Source organism: Bos taurus, chromosome 1, assembly GCF_002263795.3.
Source record: "Bos taurus isolate L1 Dominette 01449 registration number 42190680 breed Hereford chromosome 1, ARS-UCD2.0, whole genome shotgun sequence".
Lineage (NCBI taxonomy): Eukaryota > Metazoa > Chordata > Mammalia > Artiodactyla > Bovidae > Bos > Bos taurus.
This window is the reverse complement of record NC_037328.1, coordinates 99,659,605-99,671,883: the sequence shown is the minus strand read 5'-3', so window position 1 is coordinate 99,671,883 and position 12,279 is coordinate 99,659,605. Positions and strand designations below refer to the sequence as shown.

Here is a 12,279-nt window from a genome sequence, read left to right as displayed (position 1 = left end):
CCCCTTGAATCCACTCTTTCATTTTCTGTTCCATAGCATCTACTTTCATTTCAGACTCTCATTACTGCTGCCCTAGACTATTTCAATAGCCTCCTAAACGGTTTCCAATCTCTCTTCCATCTAATCTGTCTTATCTACCACTGCCAAGATTAATCGCCTTAAAACTCACTCTCAGATCATTCCAGTTCCTGTTCAAAGTGTCCCTTCAGTCTGCCGTGCACTATCCACACTTCTCATCAGGACATTCAGGCCTCAGCTCCCTCCAGCCTCAGCTCCATCTGATTCCTTACAGACAGCCTGTGCTCCAGCCAAAATGAACACTCGCTCGGCACCCCACATCCCCCCAGCACCCCATCATTATGAAATCTCTCCCACCTGAAATATCTTTTGAACTGAGCCTCAGGTCAGATATCCCTAACTTTAATAAGTCACCATGATTATACCAACCAAAAGCTACCACTCCTTAACTACTACAATATTCTCTTATTTTTCTTATGTCACATATCATGTCTAATCTCCTAAAATTATTTATGTATTAGGTATCCCCTGCCAGAATTTAAGCTCCCCCAAATTGATCCTTATGTGTGTTTAAGAGGCACCCAGCACTATTGCTTTCTGCTTTGTACTGTCTGAATGAAAGAACAAATAAGATGAGATGCTCTGTATCTGTGGTGTTTATTTTTTCACCTCAGTTTGATGTCCATTACTTTTGACGCTAAATTCCATTAACATAAAACATAGTAAAGACTCATATAATAAACATGGAACCTAGAGAGTGCTGAGAATCATTTTCTTCTCAGGCTGTATTTAAATGCTCATCTAGTTGCAGTGAGGATCCGGTTATAGAGTAGGGCTATTTTTGTAATGGAAATGAATGTCAGCATTTGGATTAATAGATAATCCTCTTGGAAGGTGTAAGGGGAAAGAGAAAGAGAGTACTAAATCCTTCAGCACAAAGTATGAGCTTTAATAAAGGACCCAATAAAATAAAGGAATTAAGAAGACACAGCAAAAGCCGTATTCAGGTCAGACTCAAGTATGTGGATTTGTGCTGTACTGACTCTTAACAACCTGCCCTTGTTTGTTCTCTTTCTTCTTCTGCCTGTAAGTCAGAGGGCTGCCTTTCTCTTCCAGCTATGGTTCCAACTGAAACCATAATTCCACTTCTCCCCCTACTTTTTTGCCTGGACTGTTGCAACAGCTGACAAAGTTGATCTTCTTGCCCCCAGCTGATTGCTCATCCAATTCACGCTTTCCAGCTGCTGCCGCAGGTATCTGCTAAAATCAGAGCAGTCGTGTCCTGTTCCTTCTGAACGAACCCCAGGCTCTCTAGCATCATGATCCAAGCTCTTAAGATCGAGCACATTCCCTGCCACTTCCCTCCTCCTATAGCCCCGGCTTCAGTTGGACTTTCAGGTCATCACCACTGCTCCTCTCACCTTGCAAATATAATTCCTGACTTGGGAATGGCCTTGTCCCCTTCTCCAGCTTTCACTCTTCTACTTATTCTTCAAGAACCAGTTCATATGTCACCATCCCTGAGCAGCTTCCTGGACATCATTCCCTTCCTAGATGGTTTTTCTCTCCGTCATCTGAACTCTGATAGTGCAAAGTGCTATCAGAGTTCTACTTTTCTTTAGATTGTTTGTTCTCTTACCTGTCACTAAGCCAGGAGCTCCTCAGAAGCTGTCAGAATGTGTCACAGATGTCTTTCTGTCCTCAGAGCCCAATACAATGTGGGAAGCAGGATAGATGCTGGATGGGAGCAAGCCCTTAGGAGATGATCCTGGGCCCTGCCTTGCTCCAAGCTGGGGGCTTCTCTCGAGGCTCTGGCCCTCCTCGCTCCCCATGCTCCAGTCACACAGGCCTTTTCTGGGTCCTTGAACACACCTGGCTTGTATCTGCATTGCACTAGCCTTTCTCCCATTTTACCAGAAACTCTGCCTTCAAGTCTGTCCAGCGCTGACTCCTCTGTATTCTTTAGGTCTCAGCTCAAATTAATCTCCTTAGACAAGCCTTTCTTAACATCTGATATCAGGAAGTTCCTCTTACCTGCCCTAGTCACAGCTAACCCATCACTTTACCTTATTTCTTATACTTAATATACCCTGAAACTGTGGTCTTTCATTGATTCTCTTTTTTAAAAATCATCCTTGTTATTTAATGTCTGGACTTCTGAGGTGACTCAGTGGTAAAAAGTAAAGTGAAAGTGTAAAGAATCTTCCTGCTAATGTAGATAATGCAGGAGATGTGGGTTCAATCCCTGGGTCAGGAAAATCCCCTGATGTAGGAAATGGCCACCCACTCCAGTATTCTTTCCTGGGAAACCCCATGGACAGAGGAGCCTGGCAGGGTTGCATGGAGTCGCAAAGAGTTGGACACAACTGAGCGACTGAGCATGCATTCATTTAATGTCTGCTTTCCCTCCCAGGAAGGAACTATTTAGTGCATCATAGTATACCCAGTCCATGGGGTCTCGAAGAGTCGGATACGACTGAGGGACTTCACTTTCACTTTTCACTTTCATGCACTGGAGAAGGAAATGGCAACCCACTCCAGTATTCTTGCCTGGAGAATCCCAGGGACGGGGGAGCCTGGTGGGCTGCCGTTTATGGGGTCGCACAGAGTCAGACACAACTGAAGCGACTTAGCAGCAGCAGCAGCAGCATACCCAGTTCATCAACAATATCAGGCACACAGGTGCTCAGTACATGACTAAGTGAATGAGTGAATACATAAATGAATATTTGCTGGTCTATCACAAAATCTATGTGGAAAAATAAACAAGCAAACACTATTCCCACCTTGAAGGAGCTCAGATTCTTAAAACCTTTCTAAAGGTCGTGGGTGGGCCTGAAGCTCAAAATATTTTAGCAGCTAAATTACAGAGACAGAGACGTTTTTGGTACCCCAGGGTTCTGTTATGGAACTCCGTTCATTTGTTATTTTAAGCCTGTCCTTGGTGACGCAGCAATCTATTTAAATTGACTGTTTAGGAACAGTGCCACGAAGGAAGTAGTGGCATCCTCCCGTATAAAAGCTAGCCTGCCAGCATATGTCCATCGCAGACACTCAGAGCCTCTGGTGCCCTGAACAACACCTCATGCAAGCAAGGTACTCGATAAATATTTGCTCTGCGGCTGAATGAATACCTTAGTATTTTGCTCTGCTTTTTTGGGGAAAGCTTGTATTATCTCCCAGCTCTTCTCTGGGGGATCTAGGGTTTGCTGGCCCTGTTCCCATCTCATCCATTGTGAAAAGCCTTGCACCATGCTGCCCAGAGAAAAGAAGGACCAGTTATTTGGCAGCAGTGTCTGCAGTGACCGGAAGACTGCTTGGGAACAGTGTGTGGATTTCTTTTTTTTTTTTTTTGGTGTGTCTATTTCCCAATGGTTTCTTTATTTCCATTTTTAGAGAACAGTTATCTTTTCTCTAAGCAATAAGATAAACTCATCAGTGTGAATCTCTTTTAACTCCCCTCACATAATGATTCCTCAAATACCTGAGTGGCTGGCAGTGTGCCTGAAATTGGGGATTGAGACAGAAGATGAATAGCACAGGAAGGTCCAGGCCCTCAGGGAATAAGTGTCTGGCCTAGTAGGAAAGATGGCCTTGATTGACACATAATTACACAAGGATGAGCAATATTGGAGGGCAAACACAGAAGCTATGAACTTGCCTGTATTCCTGCATGACCTTATCTCCTTCTGTGATGTGCTGGCAGCATACTCTTTCTTAAGCCACTTACAGCTTATATTTTATTTCAATGTAACTGCTTGAAGTTTGTCCCAAAAGAAAAACTCAGTATTCATGATGTGATTTCTCACTTTTTACATGTTCTCTCCTACTTGTACATCCAAAGAGGTGGCATTTCTCTCAAGGTTAAGTGTCCTGAGATCTTGTTTACAACTGCAGAAGCCTGCTGTCTCTGGTGGGGTTGGGACATTGGTTTCAATCTTTATTTGCTGTCTTTGAAATATATATGATAACATTGGTTGTTGAGTCACATTCCCTTTGCTCTTCCACTCAGTTAGATTTTCTAAGTCTTCTAGTGTGTGTGAGGTCTTTGTATTCTTTCTGTCTCTCTGGGACTGTTTTCCATCTACTCTGAATTAGTGTCATATGTTTTATTTATTATAAGAATAAACTCTATAGCCATAATTGTGAACAGAATTGTGGGGCCTGTAGAGTGACAATACCTGTAGAGTGACAATACCCACGGTCTTACTATTAATATATGAAATAATTAACCCCTTTCATTTGGGCTTTCCTAGTGGCTCAAACAGTAAAAAATCAGCCTGCAATGCAGGACACCGGGTTTGATCCCAGGATTGGGAAGATCCTCTGGAGAAGGGAATGGCTACCCACTTTAGTAGTCTTGCCTGGAGAATCCCCATGGACAGAGGAGCCTGGCGGGATATAGTCCATGGGGTCACAAAGAATTGGACACGACTGAGCAACTAACACTTTCTCTTTCTTTCATTCAACAATTACTAAATGTTGGATTGTGGACTTCTCTGATGGCTCAGTGGTAGAGCAGCCGAGCAGGCTACACAGTCCATGGGTTGCAAAAGAATCAGATACGATTTAATGACTAAACAACAACAAAATGTTGAATTAAATACTGGTAAATTACACATTACCAGAAAGCTCCCTCTACTTAGGTTAGTTCGCCCCTTAGGCTCACTAGATGCCAGAAGCCAGGGGTGCTAAGAGGAAGGACACAATCCTTGCCTGAAGGAGGTGGAAAATCCACTGAAAGAGAGAGATAACAGTATAAATATGATATATTATGAAGGCTTAAATAGAATTAGATCCTGGGTTCAGAGGGAAAGTGCTTAGTTCTACTTTAATGGGGGGTAGGAATCAGAGGAGAGCAGAAAAGTCCTGGTAGGGTTGGGAAAAATGTGAGTGTTAGCTGCTCAGTCGTGTCTGACTCTTTGCGACTCTATAGACTGTAGCCCACCTACCAGGCTCCTCTGCCCATGAAATTTTCCAGGCAAGAATACTGGAGTGGGTGGCCATTCCCTTCTCCAGGGGATCTTCCCGACCCAAGGATTGAACCCGGGTCTTCTGCATTGCAGGCAAATTCTTTACTTCTGAGCCACCAGGAAAGCCCAGGTAGGGCTGGAAGCTGAGCCTTAAAAGATTAGTGTCTGACTGTACAAGGGTTTAGAGAGTTTCCAGGGAAACAAAGACACAGAAGTGATGAAGTGTGGTATGCTCAAACCACTGCAGTTCAAAAAATCTGGAACACAGTGTGTAGAGTGAAGAATGCTAAATGAAAGAGGCAGAGTCAACCTCACGGAGGCCTTCATACTGCATCCTGAGCAGGCATGTAGGTATGTGATATACTGAATGGGAGATGGGAGGGCGGGCTAGCAGGTTAGAGGATAACAGTTTAAGTAGGGGAGTAGCAAAAATTGGTTTGTGTTTGATGGTCATCCCAGAGGAAGCTTGTGATGGGAACTGGAGGCAGAGCAGTTTTAACTGCTGACATCCCCAGAAACTCATTTTAAAAAAAGATTTGTATATGCTTCTAGGTTTAATTTTCTGATTTTAAAGAATTTTACCTCCATGTTAATAAGTGAGTTTGGTCTATGATTTTCTTTTTTTAGACAGTCCCAACCTAAACAGCATATTAAAAAACAGAGACATTACTTTGTCAACAAAGGTCCATCTAGTCAAGGCTATGGTTTTTCCAGTGGTCATGTATGGATGTGAGAGTTGGACTATAAAGAAAGCTGGGTGCCAAAGAATTGATGCTTTTGAACTGTGGTGTTGGAGAAGACTCTTGAGAGTCCCTTGGACTGCAGGGAGATCCAACCAGTCCATCCTAAAGGAGATCAGTCCTGGGTGTTCATTGGAAGGACTGATGTTGAATACTTTGGCCACTGATGTCCAATACTTTGGCCACCTGATGCGAAGAACTGACTCATTGGAAAAGACCCTGATGCTGGGAAAGATTGAGGGCAGGAGGAGATGGGGGATGACAGAGTATGGCATCACCGACTCAATGGACATGGGTTTGGGTAGAGTCCGGGAGCTGGTGATGGACAGGGAGGCCTGGCGTGCTGCGGTTCATGGGGTCGCAAAGAGTCGGACATAACTGAGCAACTGAACTGAACTTGTTTAATTTTAATAGCAAGGTTAAGACTACCCAGAGATGACTTAGATTGCTTTTATTCTCTTTCTAGAGTCTGGAATAGTTTTATCTCAGAAAATTCTATCTATTCCTAGAAGATTTGGTTAAAGTTCCCTAGAAAACCATCTAAGCTTGGAGTCTTTAATTTTGAGGTCTGGGGAAGATTCTGTCTACTGATTCAGCTATTTTAATGCTTATTGGACTATTCAGACTTTCTATATTTTTCCTTGATTCAACTTTCTGATTTATGTATGTTTGTAAAATTGTCCAGTTTATGGCAAATCTTCTATTTCAAAGTTATCCACATAAAGGAGCACAAGAAACTTTGAGGGGAGGTGGAAATATTCTTTATCTTATTTGTGGAAGTGGGGTCGTAGATATACGCATTTATCAGAATTTGCCAAAGTGTGTATTATAAACAGATACAGTGCATAGTAAATACTTTATATCCCTTAAAGTTGATTAAGCTTCCCTGGTGGTGCTAGTGGTAAAGAACCTGCCTGCCAGTGCAGGAGATGTAAGAGATGCAGGTTTAATCCCTGCGTCAGGAAGATCCCCTGGGGAAGGGAATGGCAACCCACTATAGTATTCTTGCCTGAAAAATCCCATGGTTGGAGGAGCCTGGTAGGCTACAGTTCATAGAGTTGCAAAGAGTCAGACGTGGCTGAATTGACTTAGCACACAAAGTTGATTAACATTTATATGCAGAAAATTATGCACAGTATTCTTTGTGATTTTTAAAAATTCTCTTCTGTGGACACTCTTTACCTAGGTGCTGCCTCTTTCACACTCAGGGCCATTGATGTGTGAGCCTGCCTTAACTGGCAGGCTGATAAAAATGGACGGCAGAATCCGAAAATAATATAGCACCATTTAAATACTAAATAGTTAATATATTTTACTTTCTTGGATTTCAGTGTTTTGCCAACTAAATTGTTTTTACTAGTTAATGCAATTGATATTTTTCTTTTCATTTGCTAAAAAAGACTAGTTGTCTGGATTTGAGAGAGCTAGTTATACTTGTTTAATGTAAAACTTTATGCCTTCTAATTTTCTTCTAGTTATCAAATGCATTCTAGAAGAAAATATCATAATATGTGAGATGGACTATTTCATAATGCAGGGCTTATATCTTATTGCTAAATATGAGCTGAAGAAGGAATAGATCTTTAAAAAGTATGATCAGAGATGCTACCAGTTTGTCTTGAGGCTTATTCAGAACAAGCAGGAGCGTTTCAAGAGGTGTACCAAAAATGTTGTCTAACATCATTTTCTAACCGTATCAGATAATTATGTGTTTTTGAAAGTACTACTAAGCAGTTTAATGGGAAATCAATTCTGCCTTTACTGAGTGGTGCTCGGCATCAGCAACAAAGCTAATTATCTTAAATTTGAAGTAGACCTCCTGGGATGAAAAAAAAAAAAGGTACAAACTTGAGTAATCCTTTCTCTGCTTCCTTGTGCTACTTTTTCTTTTTTCTGTATTTGAGGTACCTCCTGGTTGTTTTGTTTTAATCTTGAAGAGAAGTTGGAAGCCCAAGACTGAATGCTGTTGTATTGTATCATTTGCTAGGGCTCCCATAACAAAGCACTGCAGACTGAGTGGCTTAAACAACAGACATTTATTTCATCATAGTTGTGGAGGCTGAAAGTCCAAGATTAAGGTGTCTTCAGGGTTGGTTTCTTATAAGAGCTCTCTCTTTGAGTTATAGATGGCCGTCTTCTATGTCTTCACATGTTGTATTAGTCAGGGTTCTCCAGATAAAACAGATCCAACAGGATGAATGGATACACACACACACAGATGGCTCGGTGCATTTGTGTCTATATACACATTTACACACACACACACACAGATTGAGATTTATTTTAAGGAGTTGGCTTGCACAATTGTGCAGGAAACGTGGGTTTGACCCTGGGGTTGGGAAGATCCCCTGGAGAAGGAAATGGCAACCCACTCTAGTATTCTTGCCTGGGAAATCTCATTGACAGAGGAGCCCGATGGGCTACAGTCCATGGGGTCACAAAGAATAAGACACAACTTAGCGACTAAACAACAACAGCAATTTCCAAATACAGTCCTATTATGAAATTTTGGGGGTTAGAGCTTCAATATATGCATTTTAGAGAACAAATTCAAGCTGCTACTGCTAAGTCACTTCAGTCATGTCTGACTCTGTGAGACCCCATAGACGGCAGCCCACCAGGCTTCCCCGTCCCTGGGATTCTGCAGGCAAGAACACTGGAGTGGGTTGCCATTTCCTTCTCCAATGCATGAAAGTGAAAAGTGAAAAGTGAAAGTGAAGTCGCTAAGTCGTGTTCTACTCTTAGCGACCCCTGGGACTGCAGCCTACCAGGCCCCTCTGTCCATAGGATTTTCCAGGCAAGAGTACTGGAGTGGGGTGCCATTGCCTTCTCCAAAATTCAAGCTACAACAGCCATCAACTTAAAAGTAAGCATAACTAGAAAGACAATTCAAAGGGAAAAACAGCCCTCCTAATATTAAAAGTGTTATTTAGCCTGACTTTAAGATAAAGTGTGTTTTTGAAACCTGAGATAAACCAATTAACTGGCATGGGAAATAACTTTTTAATATATTCATATTTCTACAATCTAGAAGTCGAGTTTGTTTTCCTTTGCCAAGGATATTTATATTATCACAGTAATCAGAGATTAGATTTTTTTAAAATTTCTTATTTAGGTTATATGTGGATTTCTACCCATTTTCATTTTATGTTTTTAAGTTTCAAGTTAGCGAGAAACAGATAAAGAGTTTTTCTTGAGTTATGAACTAATTTGAAATTGTTATTAAAAACAGAGCCACGTTTTGCTTTTCCTGGCAATATACAAAACAAACGATGGGAAAATTACCAATAAAATGGAGGAGAAAGTTAGCAAGAGAATATAATATAAAAGACAAAACAGGAAATACATCTTCAACAGTTCTCTCAAATCATAAAAGTAATCTTACAACAGTATCTCATATGTTTTATATTAGTACCTTATGTCACTTAATGTTTTTCAGATCTGTAAAGGGTAAAGTGCTTTCCTATCTCTGATACCAAAAAAAAAAAAATGCTTCTGTTATCTCTCTCTTTTTTTTGGCAGATAACAAAGAGATTTTCCTTTCCAAAGCAATTCACAAGTGCTTCATAGAGGTCAATGAAGAAGGCTCAGAAGCTGCTGCTGCCTCAGGTGCCAAACTCTGGTCTTCCCAAATCTCCCCTTTTCTAGATTTGTATTCTTAAAGCAGTCTTGGGTGGGGGAATGGGAGTCATTTTTAGAATCAAGTCATAAAACTGATGCTGCCCTCGCTTAGAAGTCAAGCTAATGATGAACGTGCTAGGATTTTCCAAATAGGGTATGAAACATGCATTCATTTCAGTGCCCCATACAGAATAACTCCCATCTCTAATGAGAGGCAGGAGGAGACTGTCAGCTATGCAGAATAGACTTTCCTGCTGTGCTGTCCATTTAAATATTTAAAATATTTCCCTGCTGCCCCGTTAAACATTTTTCTTTCTATTTAATTATTTGTGGGAGTTAGTTCTTAAGTTTGTCAGTGAAGAGCTTTGATTTTTTTAAAAGCGCATGCACAAACAAGCATACATGATAGCATGCAATACAAAATTTTAAGTTAATAATAAAATAATAATTTTAAATGAAAATTTTAAAAAATTTACCTAAATCATGCATCCAAAAAAAAAACCCCAACAACAATAACAGTAAACGTCCTTAATTATTTTGAACATTCTGATTTCCTTAGTTAAGTAAGAAGGATTTTTCTTTTCTCGTTTATTTGTTTGGTTTTTTTTCAATATCATGTTCAACAGCCATCACCAAATTTTAGAAGGATTTTTCCCTTCTCTAGTAAAATGTAACACATCATGTTTGTACACATTTTTAACCTCCACATATATTTACCCGTTACAAGGATCTCATCAGTTAAAATGGTGTTTGGGGGAGGAAATAGAAACAGTAGTCTCAGGCATCGAGAAAGCTTCAAATCTTACATCATTTAATCTTGGCCTATTCCTGACAACGCATCACCCTGCAGCAAGTATAAAATGATTATCCCACAATAAGGATCTCAAGGGAATTCAGTTTCCCAGCTGTAGGAAACATCATTGAATCTCTCCCTGCTGTATTTTCTCTTTAATCACTGCTGTTCTGGCCACTTGCTAGAAGCCTGGTGACTTGCTATGTAAAATCCCCATTTCAGATAAATGATGATTTGGTAATATAAAGAAACTGGGGGAGGGGAAAACTGGAGGAGGGTATTTGGTTTTTTGTTTTTGTTTTTTTCCCATTTTTCTTAAGTCATTTTATTAAAGCCATAAGTATTTGTCTGAGGCCGAGAATAAAAATTTGTAATAGGCAGAATAAATTAACCTCTGTTTTCGGTGGGGTGATGGGAGGAAACTGAGTGTGTGTACATGTGTGTGTACGTATTTGTTTTTCTTTAAGATCAAATAGAGATGTTAGCTCATTTACAATTTTTCTCTCTTTAAAAGTCTTTAAAATCTTGCTTTGTATAAATCATTACCTTTGTGCTGAACATAGATGGTTTGGAGAAATTGCTTATTAGTCCCTGCATCTCCACAGACATGTAATTACTTTCTCTCTGTGCTACAGGAATGATTGCAATTAGCAGGATGGCTGTGCTGTATCCTCAAGTTATTGTCGACCATCCATTTTTCTTTCTTATCAGGAACAGGAGAACAGGTAAGTCTGTTGTGAGAACAGAACTTTATTTATGGCCAAAAAGAAATCATTTGTTAACTGAAAACATATTCCTGCATTTTTATCAGATAATTTCTAATGTTCAAATGATTTTTTAAGTGACAATAATTTATTCACATTCTTATCTTTAGAACATTGCTAATTGTAAGCAAGAAGGAAAATAAATAGCTTTTGTTTCAACTCCTTTTTTGTTCACTCCCTACCCAATGCAGGTACAATCCTATTCATGGGACGAGTCATGCATCCTGAAACCATGAACGCCAGTGGACATGATTTTGAGGAACTTTAAATCATTTTATTTGAGTAACAAAGAAAACAGTAACTAAGCACATTATGTTTGCAACTGGTATATATTTGAGACTTGTGTTTTACAATATATCTTAAAATAATATTTAAAATAGTTCCTGAAAAAATAATGTATGTAAATTATAAGCCAACTTGTCAAGGAATGTTATCAGTATAATTGAGATAATGGTCCTGTCATGTCATCGTGTTTGTTGTGCTAGTATTTAAAATAAAAGTACATAGTGAACATGTGAACAGCTCTGGTTTTCATTTTAGAAGTTGTAGTATATAGATACCTCTACGTAGAATTTGGAAACAGTGGTACTTCTGGACTTCTTAAGTCTTTCATAATTGTGCAGAAACAAAGCACCAAAGTAGATTAGTGTTATTCACTTATACATAACAACTAGTGAGGTATTTTTGTGGACAGCTACTCCACAAAAACTCTGATTGCTGTTTCTCTGAAGACAGTGTATAGTTTAAAATAAAAATCTGCAAACTGAACATCTTTTATGTGGCTCCATGAAAAAACTTGTTAGGAAAAAATTGGGGCTATGCCAACCCATAGTTTATAGCTATAGCTTATTGACTATGTCTTTAAAGATCCACTTGGCTTCATAAGGGTGATATAGATTACAAGCCTGGTATATCACCATGTTTTGCTGCTGCAAGTAAAATCTGACCTACAACTTAGGTCCCCCAAGTTGCCAAATAAGCCAGATGAGCAAATTAAAAATATGCCCTCTGGTATTTCACTGGAGAATAAACTAGAAAAACTCTGCTGGTACAGATACTGGAAACTAGCAGGTCACAGGCCGAAAGCTGCTCACAGGGATGTTCTTGTTTGTTCTGTGTAAGAGGTTTTCCTTTTTTGAACTTAAAGATCTGTAATTGGAGTATCGCATTCCTTGTTTTTCCCATTGGTTCCTGATGGTTCTGGAATACACTTGTGTTTGAGACCTCTTGAGAGATACGTCCTTTACGTAATGTTTTGCTTTTATTTTCTAGTACAAATGTTGTCAATTCCAGTGGGGACAGTATCAATTTCTTAAGTTCTCTAGTAAATTATTTTGTCATCCTGTGGCTGAAATAACGGCATTCCTTTG

The 12,279-nt window shown here is 39.8% G+C and overlaps 1 protein-coding gene across 2 annotated transcripts in view; it reads left to right on the top strand.

Annotated features, from left to right (window-relative positions):
• The window catches only part of SERPINI1 (serpin family I member 1), an 83,133-nt gene extending 71,705 nt beyond the window's left edge, over positions 1-11,428 (top strand). For both annotated transcript variants that reach the window (XM_010801405.4, NM_001192238.1), the window contains exons 7-9: positions 9,254-9,340; positions 10,781-10,870; positions 11,101-11,428. In XM_010801405.4, coding sequence (XP_010799707.1) covers positions 9,254-9,340; positions 10,781-10,870; positions 11,101-11,177 — 254 coding nt within the window. In that variant the 3' untranslated portion in view covers positions 11,178-11,428. The remainder of the gene's footprint in view (positions 1-9,253; positions 9,341-10,780; positions 10,871-11,100) is intronic.
• Positions 11,429-12,279: the final 851 nt, after the last annotated feature.